Below are 23,615 nucleotides of genomic sequence, written 5' to 3'. Positions count from 1 at the left end.
TAGGGTGTACAGGTAGTCTACCTGAATATGCTTATGGTGTTAGCGAGACTAATTTCAAACAAAGATGGAGAATAAATTTGACTTGTTAGACAAAATAATACCCTAGACATGTAATTCCCTTCTAAACAGTTAGAACGTCTGCTCATGTAGTTCTTCTGCTAATATAACTGATTTTGAGATTTTTAAATACTGAAATGGAAAAGAGGTAGAAGACACATAGCCTTTTCAGTTAGCCAGGATATTTTTGCTCCAAATTCTCCCAAACAGTCGATATAATCATGATAAAATTTTATTTCAAAAGAGATTTTTCACCTGTCTGCCAGGAAGGAGCCCTGAACTGTGGTAAGAGGGTAGATCCTGAAGAGACTGCCTGAGCAGTACGAGACTCAATAGCAGAGAGAAAATTCATAACTGAAGAAGTTTCCTTAGTGTTACTTCCAGCACTGTGCATACTGGTATCAAATATTCCTGAAAGACCTAGATGAAGATGGAGGGAAATGAAACAAAACAGAGAAGTCAGAGGAACTTACAAGAAGCTCAATCAAATAACAAGGATAAACATTCATAATTCACTACAAATAAGCCATGAAACATTAGCAATATTATTACAGTACATTGATTTTTCAGTGTTTCACTGCTTTACAGTGTTGTGACTGTACACAGGAACTTGCGTATGCATTCTAAAATCTATTATCAAATGTATGTCAAATATGATGCTTAAAAACAGTATTGAGGTACACCAGTAAAACTCTCCCTTCATCTGAAGATTCATTGTTCCATCATTTTTTATTTTTTTCTTTACATGAACTGTTTAAACATTCCGAATTCCTTCTGAAATGGGTTCAGCTTCTTTGTATCAACCTTTTCCCCACTTTGGGCCACTTGTAGCAGTTTTGACTTCTCTGTAGGACTGGCACAAGAAAAGGGGTTTTGACCGCATTCTGTTTCAACAAACAACTTTGTGTGTTTCCTGTGGCTCACACCTTTCAATGGCAGGGGCCTCAATGGGAAGCAGTGGTGAGATTGAGTTTTTTAGTAACTAAGAGTACATCAAGACTGCAGGGTCTGCAGCCTGAAACTTTCCCTGCAGTTCTGACCCTCCACCATCCTGATGGAGGCCTAGCCAAGAGATCGCAGATTCAGTCAGCACATAAGCTCAAGTATCTTTCCTTAAACACTGGGTTGCAAAGCGAACGTGAAGAGGTCATGCCCTCTTCATGTTACATCCCGATGCAGATGTAACACTACCTAACCTGCTGCTATATTTAAAGTAAATTTTAACTTTCCCCCAGCATTATGTCTTACTTTGCACATGTAAGTACTAGCAACAGCATGTTCCGACTTGTATTGGTTTTGCTATCTGCTTTAGTCTAAAAGAACTGGCATGATTTCTGCAGCTGGCTTCAAGGCATACTTTTGGCCCTTATGCAAAGGCCAAATCCTAAAAAGCTGTATTTTAAAGAATAAATGTATCTTCTTTAAGAATCAATAAGCTACTGAGCATAACTCCCCTTACACTTCCCTTTCTACTTATGACATTTTGATATAAGCTAACATATGATTGTTAACTTTCTATTACAAACTCAGCTTTTCTAATACCGCTCGCCACAACCTGCAGGACAAATTCCCCCTGATTATAAAATGCATAACATAACAGTTTGGGTTTGGTTTTTTTTTCTTCTTTAGCTGTTTAAGCTGTAATTTCATGATATGGACAGTTACCAGTAGGATGGTGTGTAGTAGAGTATCCGGGAAGCTGATGAGAAGCTGTGTATGTCTGTCTGTGAAGATCTGTTTCTGAATGTGATGAATGTCCTCCTCCATAGCTTAAGCTAAGGAAGAAATTAAACATTATTAATAAAAATATACAATTATAGAAACAAAGTACAACCATGAAATCCCAACCACAAGCCAAAAACTTGCAGAAATAAAAGAGAACACAAGACCAATATCTGATAGATGTGGTTGTGCCAGGACATCACTAAACATGTTAAGCAGGTAAAAAAAGTACTACAAAACCTAACAAGCCAAACAGGGGGGAAAAAACGCCAAACCCTTACAAAAATCAAAATCAACCACAGAAAAGTTTACAAAGCACTAGGTCAGAAAGACAGAGGTCTTCCTAGTTCAACTGTAAGAAACACTGGATGGACAATTTTTGTAATGATTTACTGATGTAAAGTCTGCAAAGCAGACTGCTGCAAATACATGCCCACTTTAACATTTCAATTTTCAATTTCATTAAAACTTACAGGACCATATTTAATACAAAGGCTGAAATGAACGAGAAGCTGCAGGAGCAATAGGGTTTTTTAAATGTTATTAACTTTAGCAGAATTCTAACAACATTGACAGTGAAAGCACTAGCAAGTGGCAAATCTTGGTCTTCAGACCTCTTAGCATTACATATAAGTTAATGATCCACAGTTTTTATTTAACATTTTGAAATGAGACATCTAAATTAACATGATGTTTTAATCAGGCTTAATGGAAGCAAACTGAATGCAAGGCCCACACAAGAGCAATAATGCAGAAAGTAAAGAAATGCAATCTAAACATCAAGCAACATAAGGAACCTGCCAAAAGTGCTAATGATTTCCAACTTAAAAGTCAGAAAAAGGAGGGGGAAGCAAAACAAAATCCCAAAGCTTTCAAGCTTCCACAGATTCAGCTCTGTACAGCACCTGTCAAACTGAAAACATGAAAGCCAGCATAACCAAGTAACCATTTATCTTCTCATCTTGCCTTCTGGACATTAAGTTTATAGGTAGCTGCTACTTACTCCAGTGCACATGTGAGACTGCTTTAAGTTCAAAATTCAATTGTAAACAGATGCCAGAAAAAAAAGCAAACGGTGAAACCCACAGCCCTCCGTACCAACTGCTGTAAGGGAGACTTCCCTTATCCTCTTTCATCCCCTGGGATGAGGGGGCAGTCACTCTGAATAAGGAAAAAAATGAACACTTGATGCCAGGAATAATGACATCATGGGAAATTTTTGTAGAAGTCATCAAATGATATAGAAATTGGCAACACTACCGAATTTACTTCATTTTCATTAAAATGACAAGTGGAGACAGTGGATCTGACGAGTGTGTAAGAGCATTGTGACCTCCACGCATTATGAGCTAGCAAGAGCCTGTCTGTAAGGGAAACAACATTTTAGACTTCCAGATTAATTTCTGTGCCTGAGATGCACTAACAGAGAACATATTTTCATATACAAGCAGTTTCAGCTGCTTATAGCAGACTAAGGCACAAACCTAAAGAATGAACTAAAATGCTTCGGGGGAAGGGGAAAAAAAACCCAAAACAACAAACACTTCAGCTACTGCTTTACTCAATTGCACCTCTACCTAGCTCTTCAACACCTTACACAGCCATAATTACCATTTAGAGAATCGCCAAACCTCAACTCAAAGTCAGCACATCGATGTGCATAGAGGATAGATTACACAGTTCCAACACTAAGTATAAGCAGCTAATGTCTATTATATGCTGACTGAAATCTAATTATTTGCATCATTACTATGAACAACTGGCAGGCACAATTGCATGACACCAAGTTATAGTTTGATTAAAAGCATTTAAAAATTTTAGTATTTCCAGGCAGAAAACTTACAATACTGTTCTGCACATAAAACATCACACAAATTAAGACACGTGATGGGGTTTTGGGATTTTTTTAAAAATCCACTACATGAGAAAATAAGTTTTTAAACTGAACCATGGTAGCATATGCATTGTTAGCAAGAATTACCTTCACCAACACAAATGCTGATCTTACGAAAACTTTCCATGTGCAATAGCTTTTACTTAGTTTTACTTTCAAGTCTTCTTAACCTATATATAATCTTAACCATTTACCTATATAAAAGCATGTGATGCTGACTTTTCTTTTATACAAGGTTAAAGACAAACTATGAAGTCGTATTACATATATTGCAGAACACCTTTATTTTTCCCATTTCAGGTATTTTCAGGCTGAGAGGCATGTTTGGCATTGTAGTAGTGCTCTAAACAACTGGGCCTACATTTTGCAGCAAAAATCCTTCCAGATTAGGTGAGACTCACAAGAACCGGTACAGATTATATCAAGTAATATTGTGTCATTCCTCCTCTTACATTGCAACAGCAAAAGGTCACAAGCAAAAAGTGAATGAACTTTAAATTAACCACCTGAAAATTTGGGAAATTGAAAAATTAGTTTCCTGGGTTTGGTTTTGGTTTGTTGGGGTTTTTTTGTGTTTGTTTATTATTTTTTTTTAATTTGAGATTTCTGCTTATTCTGGTTGTTTGGTGAAGACTGTGATTCATTCCCCCTCTTCACTCCCTTGCAATAAACACCTTTTTTGCAGAGGAAACGTACAGTATATGCGAAGACTGCAAGACAGCCTAGCACACAAGCCTGTAGACATGAGGCAAAACCTGAATGGTAAAAGAAACTTAAGATAAAGACTTTGTAACACAGAGGACACTGGAATTAACACTGTGATACAAAATAATCTCTAGGCTTAGTACCTCAAAAACCTTGTTAATTACTAGAATCTCAAAATTCTAGTAATTACAAGCATCGTAAGAACACTCTTAAGTATATGATGCCTTTGGTTTTTTTAATACAAACTCCCAGGTCATAGTTAAGGCAACCGCAACCTCAAAAATGAATCTGTCTTTCAATAAAAACATTGTGTTTATTAGAACAGTTAATTGTTTATTGTATAATTACTAGTTGCTGGAATGTAGATTCTTATCTCAAAAAAACCCTGCATATATGCCTTCAGTTTACATAAGCTTATCCTAAACACAAGCACAGCAATCTGAAAGAAGATTACTGCCTTAGGGTTTCTTTTTATAAAATTTAGCTTTAAACAGATGAACGTATACAGCATGTAATTCACATATCAAAAACACATTAAGCATTGCAAACAACATTATGGCTACCTAGCCCTTTGTACTCTACTTTCAAAGTCTGTTGAAATTCCACAGGAGTTCTCACCTGTCCTGAAATGTCAGATTAGTTACTGAAGAGACACATTCACATTACTTGGTACTTTGTTACTTGTTATCATTAGTTGCTATACAAGTTAGTTGCTCTAAAACCACTTCCCCTTATCACTGATGTATCACAGTGATTTCTCACTTCTACTGGCATAGTTAACTGCACTGTGGAGTGATTGCTGCTAGAAAGTAATACATATTTGACACACAAATGTGGAAAATAGTTTCCCCTGAAGTATTTTTCATTGAAAAGTTCCATTCAATTTGAATATAATATTTAAGTGTCCTTTTAGAGTTTTCCTATGAAGAGCCATCACTGTCATTGTCGTAACAACGCAACCAAAAAATCCTTACAACAATGACAGTGAAACAACTTATTAATCTGGGGGTTTTCACCTATATCAGTTGGGCTACTAGAAGATAATTATATCTCCACTAAAATCTGAGGAAGAAAAATGTATAGTCATTGCACTTAATTGTTACTAAAATCCCTCTAACCTTGATCTACAACTCCTTTTTGTTAGTCTGGATTAAGTCTTTCCTGAATCAACTCTTCACATATGTGTTTCTATCGCTATTCTTATGATCTTATTTTCACAGCATTCTTCAATCTAATAGTTTCACATAAATTTAGGTCTCCAACTGCAAAAGGTTACTGGGTTACGCTGCACGCCACCCTCCTCACCTGCCAAGACAACTATCTGGTTTGCACTTTACACAGGCGATAGATGCATTTCTTAACTTCAAACTCAAATGGAAGGATCACGTTTACAAGGAAACAAAATGTAGTGGCACTAAGCACTGGACATACAAGTAATCCTTTGTTTTTACTTCTGCTTTTCTTCAAAAAACCTTCCTCTCCTAGGCACCCATATAGAATGAAATCCAGAAACAAAAAAACTTTAAGGAAGTATCTTCGTTTACTCAATACACAAAGTATCATTAGGTGAAAATGGCCTTTTGCTATGTTTCTACTTTATTTTCTAGATCAATTTTCATTAGAGCTTAGCAATTTCTAAGGTCTTCTGGGTTTTTTTTTAAGTTTAGTAACAGCTATTATTCGAGCTCTAGGGAAACTTACACGGCTTACATGAGAAACAGACCAGGACTCTCACAGAGCAAAGGAAACTTCTGGGTGCAATACCTTGCTCTTTTGTTCTTGGGCACTTGTAACTTCTGCCTCTGATATAAAGGAAAACTACTAAAAACCCACATTAAATCACAGAGCATTTTCAAAGTGTTCAAACAGTGCAGGCTGTGCTCAAAGTGAAGCTGGACACCTACAGGACAAGTGGTCGCACAGGGAACTCCTGACTGCAGGAGAACTGAGAAGCGCTCCCGCCATCCCCAGAGGGGAAACCTCCATGCCCCAGGTCCGGGCTCCTGCACAGGCTGGCAAGTTTGAGATCCAAAACAACCAAACCCAACAAAACAAAAGGCACAAACCACACAAGTGATCAGATTTGAGGCAAAACCAGAAAACAATCTGGTCTTACTTTTGGGCTGCCTGTTCTGCCTCACTGAAAACAAGAGGAGCTTCCTGACTCCAGAGGGAAGATGACTAGGCGTACAGTCCACTTCTAGTTAATCACCAAAACTGAGATTAAAAACCTAATAGCCTCATGCTGACAAGGAAACACCTTAAAACTCACACTTTGCATTTTCTCTGACTTGAGATATGTGAAATGGGGAAAGATTACTCAAATTCCCCTCTCTCCCCCAAAGCTCAGGCATTGGCAAAGGGGTCTCTCTTCCATCGGCCCCTTAGCCACGCATCAGGAGTTCCACTCAGAGGCTAAAAGCAAAGCTGTCTAAGATCCAAACACCACCAAAATGACAAATGCATTTCTAAATATTAAAAATACCATCCTAAATATAAGATATAGAAACCGATACGCAGGTTACAACTCTTTTTGTCCACTATATTTCACTTTAAAGATGTAAAATGCAGTTCCAGCTTGCATTACCTGCTGGTTCATATTTAGAATTATTTTAATATTAGAAACAACATTTAATATTTTGTTTAAATACTTAACTTTGTTTATCTGCCTTCATTCACAGCACACCATGAAGACAGAATGCAAGAGCATTACCTGGAAATATTACTTGAATTTAAATACAGATGATAGGGATGGTAAACAGCCTTTCAGCCAGCGTGGGCTTCAGCTGCCCATACTAACCACAATGGAATTAACTGCTGTTTGCTACAGTCTAACTAGAATGTAATTCATCATCTAGGGCTTATCTGCAGCTCAGAATAAAATTAAAATTTAAAGACAATGTTATAGGTACACATTTAATTAAGAAAAATGGTTTTGATCTTGTATTTTAAAAAGCAATGACTAGGAAGGCAGAATCATAGAGGATGGAGGGAGTTGCCTAGAAAGAAAGTTGCTACTTAAGTAAGTTCAGTACTATTTGTTAACACCAAATCACTCCTGTCCAATGGACAGGCCAACACATTTCTGGAAGTTTCAAAGCAAGGCTGTAAAGACAACAGAAAATGTTTCAGAAATTAATTCCAACGGGGGGAACAGACTCCCGCTCAGCCCACTCATTTCAGTGGAAAATATTTTTTTTCAGAAATGTATATAATACGTGATTTGTCACCTCTATTTCCACAGATATACTGGAAAAGACGCTGCAAGAACTAAGTTGGTTCAAGGCTTGCAAACATTGGCAGGTTCAGGAAAAATAGGAAACCAGCCTACTCCCCACCTCTAATTCCCCTGATCCTCTCATTAGATGGCACAAGACAAGACAATCCTTCACGTCTGAAGATCCAAAAAATATTTGCACAAAGAGGAAGAATATTTAGTAGTCTAGAACAGTTATGGTATCCACAAAAGAAAAAAATAAACTGCTACTTAAAAAATAAAGTCCACTACTGAGAAATCAGAAGAAAAGCATCTCTAAAATCAATATATCTTAAAAGGTACGCAGAGCATTCCTTTAGGAACAGTATACATCTTTAGCATTTGCCTAGCCTGTTGTTGAATTACCACATAAGAAATACATAGAAGACAATATTTTAAAATATTATTAACTATCTAATAATATTACTCTTCAAGTTAGATAACTTTTAGAAAGATGGAAAATATAGAATCAGACTCCAGTGCTGTGGTATGTCAGTAAAACACAGAAGAGTAGTTTTTCATCAACAATCTCAACTGTCTGTTGGTTATGTCACGTTCTTCCCTTTCACTGTAACTACAGACTACATATTCAGTGCAGAATGTATCAAATCATAACATACCAAAGGCAACTAAACTTCACTCTTTCCTTAAAGATGAAGTTATAACACTTCAATTCATATGCAGAGCCACCAACAGCCTGGCTGAGAGTGCCGTGACATGGACCAAAGACTGCCTCGAGGTACTCGTAAGAGGAAACACTCGTTACTTCCTTGCTTGCTAGGAGCTGAGATAAGAAGCTTCTAAGAAATACATCTTGAGGTAGAAAATTACATGCAGGGAACTGCCTGTGAATGAGCAAAGTTCATGCTGTTCCTGTGATTCTGCACCTGAACAGATGTTATATCTTAAGGGAAGAAAAAGATTTTATGGCAAAAAAAAAGTTCATCTCCCTTTTATTCCCATGTTAATATGTCTGAACTCTTTATGCTTGATCCTTTTAAGAAAAAAACTAAAACCGCTTCAGGAAAGCCAAAATAGTCTTACTGGTACTTCAATACCTGAGTGCAAGTGCTGGCTTGTCTGATCAAGTAACCTGTGGAGTTCTTAATAACAAAGACAATGTAATTCCATTTTCATAAGATCAGTTAAACTATGTCTTGAAACTATGGATGTGAAAACTAATACTCAGATTGAAATGAGCTATTTATAAACTTCAACTTGAGTTACTATAGAGGGACTGGACAAAGTACTTTGTATACAATCTAAATTATCTTTTTGATGAGGTTATTTATGATTGACATGCAGTACATTTAACTTTTTTTTTTAAAGAAAAACAAACAAACAACAACAGAATTGTCAAATACCACTACTACTTCTCTTGGCTTTGACAAAAAATTCTTGGTAACCTAACCAAAGCAATTTTCTAAAAGAAATTCTGTGGCTTACAAAAATCAGATGCGCTACAAAAGGCAAAAAGGATGAAGGTACTTTAAATTAAAATTTCAAATTCTAAACACGAACTACTTTGAATTCTTTTAATGAGAAAGTCCAAAGCTCCCAGCCAGCTAGCAGGAACCCAGAGGCCGGGAAGCATCCCTGGGCTTTCAGGCTCCCCGCCACGTGCCCAGGAGCAAGGCTGCAGGACTTGGGTGACCGCCTGGCTGCAGCAGCCCCAACCACTGCTGCCCCTCCGGCCATTACCCCGTAAGGAGACTGAGGCTGGCGGCAGCAAGGCAGGTTTCTGTTGGAAACTCCTCTGTGTTCTAGCAGGAAATTTTGAGGAATTCATTCAAATCCATCACACAAAACATTCCACAGGGAAAAATGGCAACCGTACCTAAATCTGAACATTGAAAAGAAAACTGACCAGAAAGCACTGTATTAGTTAAGAAGCTCTTTACAGCTTACCCACTTCCCCCCCCCCCCTCCCCCCTTCTACTGTAACAGGGCTACAACCTGCCTAAACCATTCTATAATAATGCCAATTCTGAGCTCCTGACACACTTCTCCAGATTTCAAGGCCTGGAAGCAACTGTCAGTGTTCCTGCTCTGAATATTGAAGCCTAACTTTTATGTCCTTAGTGACTCAGTATCACCACTCCCCACATCTAAACAGACACTCATGTGGCCCACATTCACCACCCAATTTCTATTATAATGCAGTGTCAGAAATAATTTTAAGCCATTTTTTTTGCCAAGCCACATCTTGGAGGTTCGTACATCTTCCCTCACAGCTTCTACTCTATGGCTGCCTGCAGAAAAATAAGTACCCCATTATGGTCTGTGTAGCTTATACCATGGAAATAACTGCAATCTTCTCTTCTCACCTTTTGAGGCACTGGATTATTTTGTCACCATGTTTATTTATCCTCTTCTCTTACCTATTCTCTGTGAAAGAACTTTCTCTTTACCCAGCACAGAGATAATAGCTGTGACTTTTTATATTAGTAATATTTCTCTCCTACAGAGCTTTACTCACAATTTGAAAAGATTTTTGTATCAGACAGTAATGGAAATCTAGCACTTTTTCTCCAATGTGTGATGCTATTCTGTTGTCAAAAGTGTACTTGGAGATATTCAAAACTCTTCTCAAGATCATCACAGTATTAATGGTTGAGCACACATATAATCCTCTATTACGGCTAGCCAAGATACACACAAAAAGATTTCATTACTTTTAATAATAAAATTTAATTTCAAAATATAAAAATCAGCAAGGCATTATCTCAAAACGTGGCTTAGCCACAGCAGTGCCTTATTAAAAATACAATTCATTTTAGCTATTGAAATGCTTCTCAACTGTTATCCTCTCACAGTAATTACAGTGTAATATTTTGTGGCAAGCTTGAGTATTACCTTTGGGGTACTATAGGAATACTGGATATCTCATTTCTCAATAAATCCTTTATTTTCTAATTATATGGAAAAGACAACGCTGAAGTTGAGAGATTAATCACAGAACAGGTAAGAAGTGTAAATATGTATGTCTTACCCACTGACAGACCCATCCAGGGCATACCTCTTTTAATTACCAAATCGCCAAGCAGTTCACAGTTCCGTAACTCATGAAGTATCTCCTCCTTTAATCTAAGGAAACTAAGGCACAAACGTTAAGTCACTCAGATTTACAGGCCTCACAACCAAGTTTCAAATAGTCAGTACTGAAGTAAGACTCAGTTTCTCAAGGTTTTGTGAAGTTAAAATTTTTAAGAGCTCAGTACACAACCACTATGAAGGTCAGTAGCTTCACAGCTCACAGCCACAGAATCGAGGCATCTACTCACTGACTGCATCTGAGACCACAAACTTACCTATCCTTGGTCATCTGTACAGCCTACAATCGAGGTCATTAAATAGCCTCTAAGCCTTTTAGCACACCTACATGTCTGGCTACAGTGTTTTCCCTGTCCCACCACATACTGCAAGGGCTAAGCAGCTCATATGAGCTCCTTTAGAGTCAGTAAAGTGGCATCCCTGTGACTAACACTACTTCCATCCATACTTAGGAGGTGTGTTCAGGAAAGATCTAACATACTAACAACACACAGTTCATTGTAAAATGCAGCAGCAAGAGTCCTTTGCGTTAAAGAAAACATCACAGGGTGTTACCACCTAGTTTTATAGGATAAATTAGCATAGTCCTTGCACGTAGCTCCCATACCTCTTCATCCTAAAACAGTTTTAAATTCACATTTCTAAGCTTGCAAAGAGGACCCTGGCCTCCACGTGCGTCCAGTTACTATTTAGCTGGCAACACTATACAAACTCAGGTGCTTGTGAACTAGAAAACATGTGCTGTTCAAAACTGTAGAAAAATAGTTACAGCCACATGGCATTTATGTTGAGATGGGGAAAACTTACTATATAAAACAAATTACTTAAATATGCCCCACGTATTGATTTAAGATTTCCTGACATTCAGGCAGATGTCTAAATAAAAACAAGTATTAATAGAGATCAAAACAGTACACACACACACAAACTAGAAAATTCCTTTAATTTGTGAAAAGCCTGTATTCTTTTTTAAAGAGAACAACAAATATGAGTTTTTTGAAGGGGAAAAGAAAATCTCAGCGCTCTTCAGTGGCACTGGGCATTGGTAACCTCCAGGTCACCAGTTTCAGCAAAAACTGAAGGTAGGTAACAAATGGTTACTGTTCAGAGTCCTAAGGAGTTGGTTTTCCAGGATCACTCTTTGCCTAGCAAATGATCAAATGTTCACAATCAAAAGAAACCTATTAGAAATCCTTTTCTTGGCAGACTCAGTACAGAATAATGAAATGGGAGGGACGCAGGAATTGAAGGATTATTCACTGTCTAGCACTGGCATTTCTGACACGAAGAAGAGAGAAAGTAAACAGGATGTGGTGTGAAATACTAAATTGCCGTATTTCTGAAAGGGATTTCCTGGTCAGAAAAAAAGTGCAACACGGAACGTGCAGCACACACTGGTACATTCAGTATCGCCGCAGAACGCCAGCTCAGTTGCACACACACCACGCAGGCGCAGTGGCCATTTGTCTGGCATGTTCTAGATGTCCAAAAGCTTTCAGAACAAGTTGCCAGACATCTGGAAACACTAGACAAAGGGCTAGAGTCCTCAAACTCTTCTCACACAACACTGCCAGGTGGAAAAGAGGGCTATCTCCAGAGAAATCTGGATGTATGACAGCTCCAAGTATAATTCATACAGGGTTATTAAGGAATACATGTTCCTTAGTATCCTCCTATGTAAATACTCTTACTCTAAGATAAGGATGCCTAAGGGTGCCCTCTTCCCACTGAGTGTAATTGGTTACACTTATACAAGGCCCAAGCAAGCAACAGAGGTAGGCACGTAGAAGATGAAAAAGAAGAAAAACATTATGGGCAAATAAAAGCTTGTCTAAACATATGTAGGTTCTTGTTGAATTGTTTTGGAATAAGAAAGTTCAAGTATGCAGGAATCAGGAATAAAAGCTCCTTGCCCCTATTTATTGTAACCCATGGTCAGAGAGGTTCTGAGGATGCTCTGTGTCTATTCATCCCCAAAAGTGCTCACAGTAATAAAACAAGGAAGTAATGTAAGAAGAGGCAACAGAGAACAGCAGAAGTAAAATCAAAAACTATGAAATCTGCCCAGTGAGGTAAGTAAACCTAGTACTTTATAACCAAGAGCTCCGTCCCCTCTCAACACAATACTCCTCTGTGCCTAAAAGTTTTAAGGATTTTCTGTTCTCTGTCACTTGCATGGTACAGTAAGAAATGTCATGCTGGAAAGGCTGAACTCTGCATGCTGCTCAAAGTTATTTTTGTCACACTTAAGGCTACTATGAGAGGTTGGAAGTGAGACTATTAATGTGCTGCCTTTTAACTGGTTTTTATTTAGGTTGGTGCTTTTTTGTTTGTTTTATGATGTATGGAATAGGCAGTCATCATACAAAACAACTTTTTGACATGCACATTTGTGAATGCTTTCACAAAATACAAGTAAAAAAAATCCAAGTAAAATGAACCCACTGTGAGAGCTCTAGTATTGTTTAGAATTAATATAATCCAGTCATAGGTGCTTTTTTCCTGACAGGAACAAGGATTTTTCTAAAAACAACCTCCTTCTTATGGCAGCATCGTGCCAGAATCAACAGCATCTCCAAGAAAAAATAAAAGGTGGGCAAAAGTACAGAAGAAACAAAGGGAAAAGGTTGTTCTCTGGCAGTAATAAATGCCTACAATCAAATTTAGCAGGATGAATGGTAAAAAACACATATGGGACTGAAAGACCTTTTGCATAGATGGAAGATTAGAAAAACCTCCTCTTTCAGAACGTATTCAGTAATCTGTGTGCAAGTTGGCCCCATGGGAAAGGGCTTATATCTGAAACACCATTCCAGGTGATCTCAAGAGAGGTCAAGCACTCAGCTAACATGACATTAAGTGCTGCTGGTAGGGAAGCAGGTAGTACAATTTGGGTGGGATGCTCATTGAAGACAGTGACATGCCAAGGCCGAGCCCATCTAAAAGCTGCCCAGGACCACAGGCCAGAGTCCCCGCCGAGGCCACACGGCTCACTCCTTACACCTCTCTGCTCCCTGCTCATCCCCTGGTGCCAGCCACCCTCTGGATTCCTGTCGGACAACACAGGTACACCAGCACAGCTCTCCAACTCAAGTGAAAGCTATTCACCTTCTCAGTCAAGATAGTTTTCTCAAGAATTAACAAATCAGACCAGCTCCCTGTGCAGTTGCACAAACACCAGAGCCAATGCAAGGGAGGAAGGGAGCCCCTTTCAGCAGCAGCAAGCCTGAGCAGCGAGTTCAGCCATCTCACATAACTGCACCCTCAGACTAAGTTTCAACTCACTCCTTCTGCACACTGTTCTATTTCACCATTTCTCACGGCAGCAAAGTGACATAAAATGCTTAAAATGTTTCATGTAAAGTTGTTGTTAAACCTTAAGACTGCTACGTAGGATGTAATTCCAAACAAGCTTATGTGGCTCAGTTTGAAACTTCAGCAAAGATTTCACAAGATGACCATACCTCTGCATCTGTGAAAAGCTATGGGGCACGCAGCAAGAAAGTGCCTCTCTATTCAGTCAGTCTTTGACCTTGTCACAGCTGTTATTTCAGTGCGTACCAAATGCAGGTTAAAACAAAAAAAAGTTAAAAAAAAAGAAAAAAAAGAAAAGAAAAAGGAAAAGACGACCAAACAAAAGGTAGGAAGTCCCTGTAAGGTACCTATGCTACACCATGGACTACCCGGGTTTTATTTTGTATGTATGTTTTAGATACAAACTATGACAGAAAGTTTGGTAAGATTTTAAAGTGGCCTACATTTTTATATGTTTATAAAGTTTATTTAATCCTTCTGTGCCTTTTCTTTTAATAGCAAATGTTCTAAATATATTCACAGTTTATGGGCTTTACCTTTCAACATTCGAAATACTATGCCATAGGGAACTTTTTGTAGGAAATGTGTTTAACAATAAACATTGGTTTTACCTCTCAGAACAATTTAATCTGATGAAAGAAAATGTTCTATGCTTTTCTAAAGCACACTATCTGCAATTTTAAAGTTTTTATAGGTATGCAGAAATCCATTAGAATTTTAAATTGAGCCTTAACTAAATCACAATTATCATACAGTTGTTAGAATAAGCATTGGCTTGACAGCTATGCAAAAATACAAGTTAAAAAGTCATCATAATCATTTATCATGAAAGTTTAAGTCTCCCACTTATGTAATTTTGCATATGAACTCTCACTGTAACTAACTCATTATCTTAGATTAGCTGCTATAAATATAGGCTGCACTAACCAAATGTCAGCGTTATCTATTGTAAAGAACCATCTTGAACTAAATTATATAAACCCCCGTGTATTTGGGTAGGGCAGAGACAGACAGACTACCAGGCATAAAGAAACATCAGAGACCACAGCAGTTGCCATAAAATTTAAAACAACAACAAAGTAATTGTGCCTGACATTCAATGACATATAGCAGAAGACTTGAGTCTTAGAGCTGTGGTAAAAGCTAAACAAGAACAGTGAGATCCCTCGACCACTAAAAATCCTTCTCTGAACAAAACCCTAGAAGTGCCCCCAAGTCAAACTCAACCAGAAACCTCATCCGTTATCACCCACCTCCATTTCTCTTTCCAGGCAATTACAACAGTCTCTCAAACAATCACACGTTCACCTGTTTTCCGAAGACCGTTTTTCTCAAGCAAGTAACGAGTAAGCATGACATGTGCTACCTGCTATTCAATATGGGACTAGCTTTAGACTGTGCCACAAAGAGAGAGTTTCAGCACAGAAGGAAGGTTTTCTAACAGCTACAGGAAAAGGTCAAAAGTGGCAGTGTGCCCACACAACCATCAGAAATTCTTTCAAGATGCTGAGAGCCTGTGTAAGAGGTGTGTGGGTAGGGGGAACGCAGAGGACAGGAGCACACCTTTCAGCCCCCTGCTACGGGGCTGCCATGGCTGCACTGCCCAAATACACTCTCCAGTGGGAGTGATCTCTGCTAACGTGGTGATTCAAGTGATTTCCATCATCTCCCGTCTCCGTTTCACTATCTTCTCCTATTCCATGGGAAAAGTTATGTCACAGCAGGCCTGGTAGCAATGTCCTCATAATACTTCACCACACATTTCCTTTCAGTTGATAAGAATAATGCCACTGCACAGACAAAACAGTGCCTGCAAGAAATAAGGAGCAGGATAAAAACCAGATGGCTGAAGTTAAGCGCAGGAAGACAGGAGCAACGCTTGTAGGGAGGAGAAATCATTTTGACGAGCTGAGACTGTGAACATGGCTTTCCACACAAAGGGAACATAGCCTGCCACGACACAGCCTGCATGACACATACGCATAAATATGAAATGAAATTTGGATGAAATATTGTTATCTATATCACCTAAAGGCTGAATTCTTTTCAAGCAAGTACCAGATGAACATGACACACATTTTTTCAATTTAACATCAGGCTAATGCAGCTTCAGCTGTTTAGAAGACTACCTGTCAAGCACAATCAAAAACACCATTTTGAAAAACGTGATCTGTAACACAAGTCGAGAACATTGACAGCATATTCCCTTACAGCAAATCTATACCTTCGTGATTTGCTTCTGGGCTGGTACAAGCCTTGGCAGTGATAGTTGTGACTCTCACAGCCCAATCCCCCCTGCAACTGGCTCCATCCATAACTGACAAATGTTATCAGTGATAGGGGAACCACAAACACCTATGCGAGCCCAGACTGTATTTAAGATTGGAGTCCAACACTGTTCACATCTGTAAATCTTGCTGAAGACAGGGGATTTTAATTCGTACTGAAATGACACAAAATATGATTCACAGTATTTTCCCTGCCCTTGCTACAGTTAAACAAAAGTTAAAACGCTTCAGTCAATGCATTTAAAATGCATCATTCATCACCATCTACACAACCTCCAGATGAAACTTAAGAACTGAAAGCAAGGTCTTCTTGACATTGCTTCCTAAAGCATAGCATAAATACTGCCATATCATGAACGGATTCAGTAATACTAATTTGATTTTTTTGATTAACAATTTGATTGGTAAAGGTAGCAGGCATTGCTTCAATGAGCTTCTGCACAGTACTTATCTCAGGACTATTCTCCATGCCATTTCAATTAAGGAATTCCCAAAATATAAACTTAATCTTGCATTAATACAGCAGCTATTAAAAAGATTAAAGTTACATTTCAAAACCAGGGTGGTGGTTTTTTAACATAGAAAATAATCATCAAACAGTTGTGTTTCTTCTAAGATCCCAGAGGAATCCACTTTTGCTCCTGCACTACATATTCTTCAGTGACCTGGAAAATCCAAACCTTCCTCATGAAATAGATGGCATGATCCTCAATAGATGATGAGAATTGGGGAAAGCAATATAGAAAAGACATGTCACTGACTCCCGCAGAAACGAACACATCAACGTGACCAAGAGCAGTTCAACAATTAGGAAGAAAGATTAGAAAGAATGGTAGGAGACCCTACTGTGCCATGCAGGCAACTCTGCAGACAACCTGGCTAAACATAGCTTCATGGGGCAAGGCTTTGGCCAAAAAACCTAACCATCCTCGCAGTTCTCTGCAAAACAAGGAATCTGGAGTCTCATGCCCAGGGAGGTTCTATTATCTTCTTACTTAACATTGACTTAATTGCTTCTAAAATGAAATGTCCACAATTTAGAAAGGGTGACAATAAATTGGAAGGAGTCCAGGAGAAAACTGAGAGAATAACTGCAGAAGAAAAAGAAATGAAAAGAAAAAAAAGAATGCCTGGTAACAAACGTCAGAAGATAATTTATTTTTCTTAATAAAAAGCATATAAAGCAATAAATAAATGAAAATTCATAAGAATCATACTCAGGAAAACATGAGATGTAATGGGATTTTCAGTGTTGATGAGGCTACAGCAAGATTCAGTGGCTGTAAACTAAATGTAGCCCTCTTCAGATCATAAATAAGAAATAAAACACAAATCAGCCACTTGCACAGTTTACCAAGAATTGTGCTGAATTCTGCTTCACTAGAAATTTTTAACTGCACCTTCTAAACCGTAAACTCTAGTTTCAAACACAGATGGGGGGGCGGGTGGAAGTCCTATGGCCTGCATTATGAAGAGGTCAGCCTAGCTGATTGCAACAGTCCTTCTGACTTGATAATCTATTAATCTTGTCAGATCAGAATACACGCCTGACCACTTTCAGGACCCAATGCAAAGTCATCCACAGGCACACCTATTCTGGCAGTGTATTTTTAGCCCCAGATTCTCTTTTACCTTTAAACGTCGTGGAGATAGGAACTGTAGATGTACCAAGCCAGAGGCATAAAAGGCAGGCGGTAACAAAAACCTCCTCGCCTAGAAAACGCTCATTTTAGTTGGCAGAGTTATACAATCAAAAGAGCAACGCAAAGCCAATAAGATATCCTGTATTTTTTCCGCGCTTCCCGGAACTTTCCACAACTCTCCGTGGGACCGAATCGCTCCAGACAAGTTTTAGCTGAGCGGAGGCTCCGCACGCCCCAGAGCAGCGCTGCCGAGGGACGCGGCCAGCCCGCCGCCGCCGCGGCAGACAAGGCAGGCACGGAGGGCGCAGGGTGATGCTAGCGCGGCGCCGGCCCAGGGGCTGCCGGCGCAGGGTGAGGTCGTCCGGTGCCCCGGCGTGCCCGGCCCCACCGCCCAGCGGGCAGCATTGTTCTGGCGGGCAGCGCCGGTGCCCGCGGCCCCGCGCACACGGAGCGCTCCCCGCGCCGCCGCCCCCGAGCCCAGCGTCGCCCCCGGAGCCGGGCAGGGACGCGTGAACTCTTGAACCCGCGCAGCCCAACGCGAGCCTCCGGGGCGGAGAGCGGCGGCCCGCCCCGCCGCCGGCGCCCGGGGACGGCGGGGAGCCCGCTCCGGCCGCCCCCCGCCCGGCTCAGCGGCCGTGCCCCCAGACGCCGAGGCCCGGCGGGACGCGGCCCGGCCGCCCGCTGCCCACCCACCGCCCCGCCCGGCCTCACCCGCCGCTCCGCTGGGCCCCACTCCCCCCCGGCCCCGCCGCCCCGCCTCGCCCCGCCGGAGAGGGCCCCTCGCCCGCCGTACCCCCGGGGCGCCCTCGGGCCAGGCCCCGGCCCAGACCCCGTCCTTTCCTGCCGCAGCCCCCCGGCGGACCCTCCTCACCTGGGCTTGAGGCTGCCGGCGCTCCGCTCGTAGGCCCAGGAGGCGGCGGGCTGCGCGGTGGCCGGGGCCAGGGGGTCGGCGAAGCTGGGGGTCGTCGGGTAGTTCCTGTCCATCATCGGGGCAGGGCGCGGGGCCGGGGCGGCGGGGGCTCCGCTGGGGCCCTGCGCGCAGGGCGGCGGCGGCGGGGACCGAGCGGGGCGGGTGGGAGCGGCCCCCCCCTGCCTCATGCGGGGCGGGCAGCGCCGCGGCCCCCTCCCCGGCGCGGGCCAGGCCGCCGCGTCCCGGCCCCCCTGCCCAGCCCTGCCTCCGCTCCCCTCCCCTCACCGCTCAGCGGCGGGCGGCGGCGGGCGGACGGCTGAGGGGAGCTGCGGGCGGCGGCGGGGGCTGCGCGGCGGCCAGGCGAAGACCCATGTCGGGCTGCTCTTTCCCAGGATGCACCTCCCCCGCCAGCGCGCACTGGGGCTCACGGGCTCCGGCTCCGTGGCCGGGGGGCAGGGAGGCCGCGGCGGAGGGGGCTGCCGCCGGAGCCACCGCGGCGGGGGGCGGAGGAGGAGGAGGAGGTCTGTGACTTGGGAACGGGCGGCCGCGGCCCGGCGGGGAAGCGCGGCGGCTGGCGGGGGGCGGTAGCCGCCACCGGGGCGGGGTGGGGGGTGCTGAAGGCGGGGACGGCCGGCCCGGGCGGTAAGGCAAGGCGAGGCGGGGGGCGGGGGGGGGAAAGGCCGGTTTCTCGGTGGGGCCGCGTCAAGTGAAGCGCTGGCGCTTTGTTGGAGGAGCCGGGGCGGGGCCATCTTGTTCCCGCTGAGGGGAAGCGGCGTCAGCGGCGGGCAACACCGCGGGACCGCGGCCTCCGGGGGCGGCCGCCGACCGACAAGATGGAGACCGACAGCCGCCACTACCCCGGCTGCCGCCCCGAGGCGACGGGTTGCCTCATGGGGAGCGCATTGTAAAGCAATTTGTAGGGCGGCTCTCCCGCCCTGCCCCGCCGCGGGGGGAGGCGTCCGGGCAGGCGGGCGGGAGCGGCGTCACCGTCCGGTGACGCCGCTCCCGCCCGCCTGCCCGGACGTCTCCCCCCGCGGCTGAGGCGAGTCGACCCGCTGCTCTCCTCACAGGAAAATCTAATTCGTCGGGGAGAGATATAAAATAAAAAAACCCGGTGATGGGCACAGGGGTGCTGGGAGGTCACCGGGAGAAGTTCGTCGCCGTGTTTTCCCCTCAGGGGCAGCCCAGAGCCCTTGTTTTGCCACTTCAAGCTCCTGCCGGCGCTCAGCGCTTTAGGTTGGTCATCGCTCTGAGGGTACTTTACAGGGGTTAAGTAATATAAAAGCACAGGCCTTTAGCTAATTATTTTCCTTTTGACAGCCTAAAAGCCTCTTATAGGCATACCACAGCTTTTCCAAAAAACTTCAGCATTCCCCCTCAAGAAATCATTGCAGGCCTGCAGCCCGATTAGTCTAAAAGTCAGCCAGCAAGGGAAACAATCTTTAAGCATCTAGAGCAACCTAAGTTACCTGGCGTCTGGGCTGTAAAGAATCTTTAAGCATCTAGAGCAATCTAAGTTACCTGGCGTCTGGGCTGTAAATTCCTGTATCTTTGCCTGTGCAGTTTGTTGTAGTATGAGGGAAAGGGGCACCAGCTTCCCAGAGCAGGGTAGGAGCGAAGGGGACATCCATCTCGGGCAGGGGGATGGTGGGTGAGCTATGGTGTCTGGCTTTCCCTGCAGGAGAAGAGCAGGAGGAATGTGCATTTGAAGAGAGGGTGACGGCATCTGGAGGCATTGCTCAGAAGGGGAAGGTGTATGCTAATGAGTAAGTGAGTCTTTTGAAGATTTCCGTTTGTAGTACTCCGGGCATGATCGAACGGCAGAGTGAAATGAATTTTGTAGTGAAACGCAGAGTGTAGAAACTTGGCTACAGCCAGTCAGATTAGATGGAAAAAAAAAACCCCAAAAACCCAAACAAAACCTCAACATTTGAATGAAAAAGTGGAGTGGTCAATATTAACTGGAATGCCGGAAGGTAAGATACTTTAGGATGAAAAGCTGAGGTTCTGCTTTTCTCGTACCTAGTTTCAAGAAGCGGCAAATTCAACTATGGGAAGGAACGCAGCCTTTTGGATCCAGGAGGGAAGGGTAAGTGCGAAAGTAATCAGCAGCGACGAGACTGAGCTAAGTCACCCAAAGGCCAGGGCAGAGGGAGGAGGGAGAAGAAGCGTACCAAAGCCAGAAACCAGAAGAGTGAGTTTTCCTTGTGTTTGCATAAGTTAGCACCTGTGTTGCTTGCAGCTGGAGGAGAGTATGTGGGGGGTGGGAGACCTTTTTTCCTGGGAAGCACGAAAGGGTACTGTTTTACATACATGACCTGATGACAGAAAATGACTCCAGTTTTATGCTAACTACTCTGCTGATAGCATTGAAAGTAGCATTTCCAGCGGAGAAGGGACCTACAGGTTTTAATTTCCCTGCAGGATCTCCACTAATCTCCATTATAATATTGCACTTAGAGTGCATTGTTTCCCTCAGGTGGGCGATACATGGACCTAAGTGATACAAAATGCCTTTTCCACCTAGCTATAGTGTTTGGTTATACAGCCGGAGCCTGCTGGTGTGCCTTAAAAGTTTGTTGTCACAAATTTGCAACAATGTATCAATAAATTGTAAAACTGCTAGTGTTTTGTTTGTTTGTTTGTTTTTCTCAAGTAATGGCAACATGAACTTTAAAGAGTACCATAATATTGACTGTTTTCATTACAGGTTATTTGTCTAATGAGCAGGTGTTTGCGTGTTAATACTGTTAGATTGTGGCTGTAAAATCCTGTTGCACCAGAAATCACAAACAACAAGCCCCAGTCCAGATTTACAGGCGGGGAAATATACACAATTAGTTTAGACCATTAAATTAACTAATTGTCAATACACCACAGACACAGTGTTTCCTTGAACATCGTTGGAGTAGGTCTTCTTTTCTGTAATCAAATAGCAAAGTTGAGTGAAGCAGAAATTGTGACAGCTGTTGGCAAGTTTAATTTCTTTTACATGGTTTTGATAAAGGTGTAGACTGGAAACTTAATCGCTGATGTCCATAACCTCCAGTTTCTGGAGGTCATAACCAGTCAGTTTCTGCTGTGATTTGCTTTTCTTTTTTTGCTATGGGATAAATCTACTTGTCCTGAGACCAGCCTGTGAGACTTCCACAGTTTTCTCATAAAACTGATCCCTGCTGCTTGTTGCCATCCTCTGTCTAGGAAAGCTGCCTTTAATTTGTGCATTTTATCTTTTTGTAGCTAAAAGATATTTTGTAACACTGTTCTCTAAGACAATGAAAGTGCCTGTTTATAGAGTGAGCGCTTCTACACTAGCCTGGTATCCACAATACTTACAAACAGCTTTTCTGGAAAGATGTGTTGGTGATAGAAAAAAATGCCTTGAATAGATCCTGTTAGTTGTCTATGTTATTTTAATGCATAGATTAAAGTGTACATATTAAGGTGTGTATTTAGAAGTCATATTAGACATGTTCATGATTCTGAACATTGAAAATACTTTGATTCTTGAGTTAGTAAGGAATGCTTTAGTTTCAAACACAGCTATTACTTGTCGGTTAGGGACTGAGCTTTGGTGAGCTTTAAGACCTTCCAAACCGTAGTTCATAACTGAGTGCCTATAGCCAATAGTGATGTTGCATGTGCCTATCTCTCAAGTAAAGAATATCATGTATTTTTCTGAAACTTAAGCTAATACAATTTTTCACTCTATTTAAGAGCAAAATCTTAAAACAGCACTGTAACACAGTCTGTGCAACATACCAGCCTGGGGCAGTACTGAATTTTTGTTGCTTATTTCTTTCCCTAAATGAACAATCTCCACTTGGAAAAATAACGTAACAAATCCTTTACAGAGTCAAAAACGTTGTGTGATGGTTAAGAGACAGATTTAAGTACTTAAGGTAACCTTTAATTGGAGTTGTCTGCCTAAGGTCCGAGGAGAACCTTCAAAGCTGCAGCATGGGCTGCTGCCTACAGGTGCAGTGTGGCAGCAGGGCTGTGCTGCCTCAGTTGCTTGCTGACACCCGAAGGAGAAGGCCTTACTCTCCCTTCTTCCTTCCCTGCTCCACCTTCCCACTCCTAGTGATGTGCTCTGGCCACAAGGTCAGCAGTAAATGTGCTCCACTGGCAAAAGAACGTTTACTTTTTAGCCAGAGGTTATTTTTCTGTAATTTCACTGAGCTGAATCAGCTTGCTTTGCATCAAATGGGTGCTGGCTCAGGGCAAGCAGTGGTGGCGTGCAGCCAGAACCAGAGGGGAAGGGAAGATTAGAGGAGAGAGTGGGGAACTTTTGCTTTTGATGACGAGAAGTTGATTTGGCTCATGGTGTATTCAGTGTATAAATCTCTGGAGTCTAGGAGTGCTTGAGGATATACCTCTATTGACAGTAGCAGGCCTCTCTGCCCATACGCCAGTTCAGCCAGAATCAAGCCAGCTTCTGTGGCAGAACTGTGTTAGCTAATACACACTGCCCCTTAGGGAAACTTTCCTATTTTCCTCTTTCTGTTTAAATAATTTAATGTTACACAATGTTGAATGGCTATATTGCTTTTTGAGGTCTACTTTCATGTTTGCAGCAACCGTATGCCAAATGAAATGTAGGATCAAGCTAATGGGTAGTTGGCAGTTTTCTGTGATTTGATCATAATTAAAACCAATGTATTGATCACAAGTTCAGAGCCAGAATACTGCTTCAATTCATGCTTGGCATGGATTTATTTATTTGTAACTGATTTATTGATTTAATAAATCTTTGTTGCGTGGTGTGCTA

General features: G+C 42.2%; 1 protein-coding gene and 1 long non-coding RNA gene across 5 annotated transcripts in view; one reads left to right on the top strand and one right to left on the bottom strand.

Moving 5' to 3' along the window:
- QSER1 (glutamine and serine rich 1) overlaps positions 1–19,473 on the bottom strand; it is a 46,639-nt gene extending 27,166 nt beyond the window's left edge. Inside the window, exons 1-3 of one of the 4 annotated variants that reach the window (XM_056354412.1) lie at positions 18,806–19,467; positions 1,723–1,832; positions 313–477 (exon numbers count right to left, since the gene is read on the bottom strand). In XM_056354412.1, coding sequence (XP_056210387.1) covers positions 313–477; positions 1,723–1,832; positions 18,806–19,032 — 502 coding nt within the window. In that variant the 5' untranslated portion in view covers positions 19,033–19,467. Of the gene's footprint in view, positions 1–312; positions 478–1,722; positions 1,833–18,805 lie in introns of those variants that run through there. The other 3 variants (XM_056354413.1, XM_056354414.1, XM_056354415.1) reach the window with 3 other exon arrangements.
- Positions 19,474–19,868: 395 nt separating this feature from the next.
- Positions 19,869–23,615, top strand: LOC130156153 (uncharacterized). Its single transcript, XR_008824339.1, has 3 exons — positions 19,869–20,080; positions 20,526–20,610; positions 20,871–23,615. It is a non-coding gene; the product is annotated as an uncharacterized LOC130156153 (long non-coding RNA).

The sequence above is a fragment of the Falco biarmicus genome, chromosome 10 (genome assembly GCF_023638135.1).
Source record: "Falco biarmicus isolate bFalBia1 chromosome 10, bFalBia1.pri, whole genome shotgun sequence".
Classification (NCBI taxonomy): domain Eukaryota; kingdom Metazoa; phylum Chordata; class Aves; order Falconiformes; family Falconidae; genus Falco; species Falco biarmicus.
This window is presented reverse-complemented; position numbering and strand designations above follow the sequence as displayed.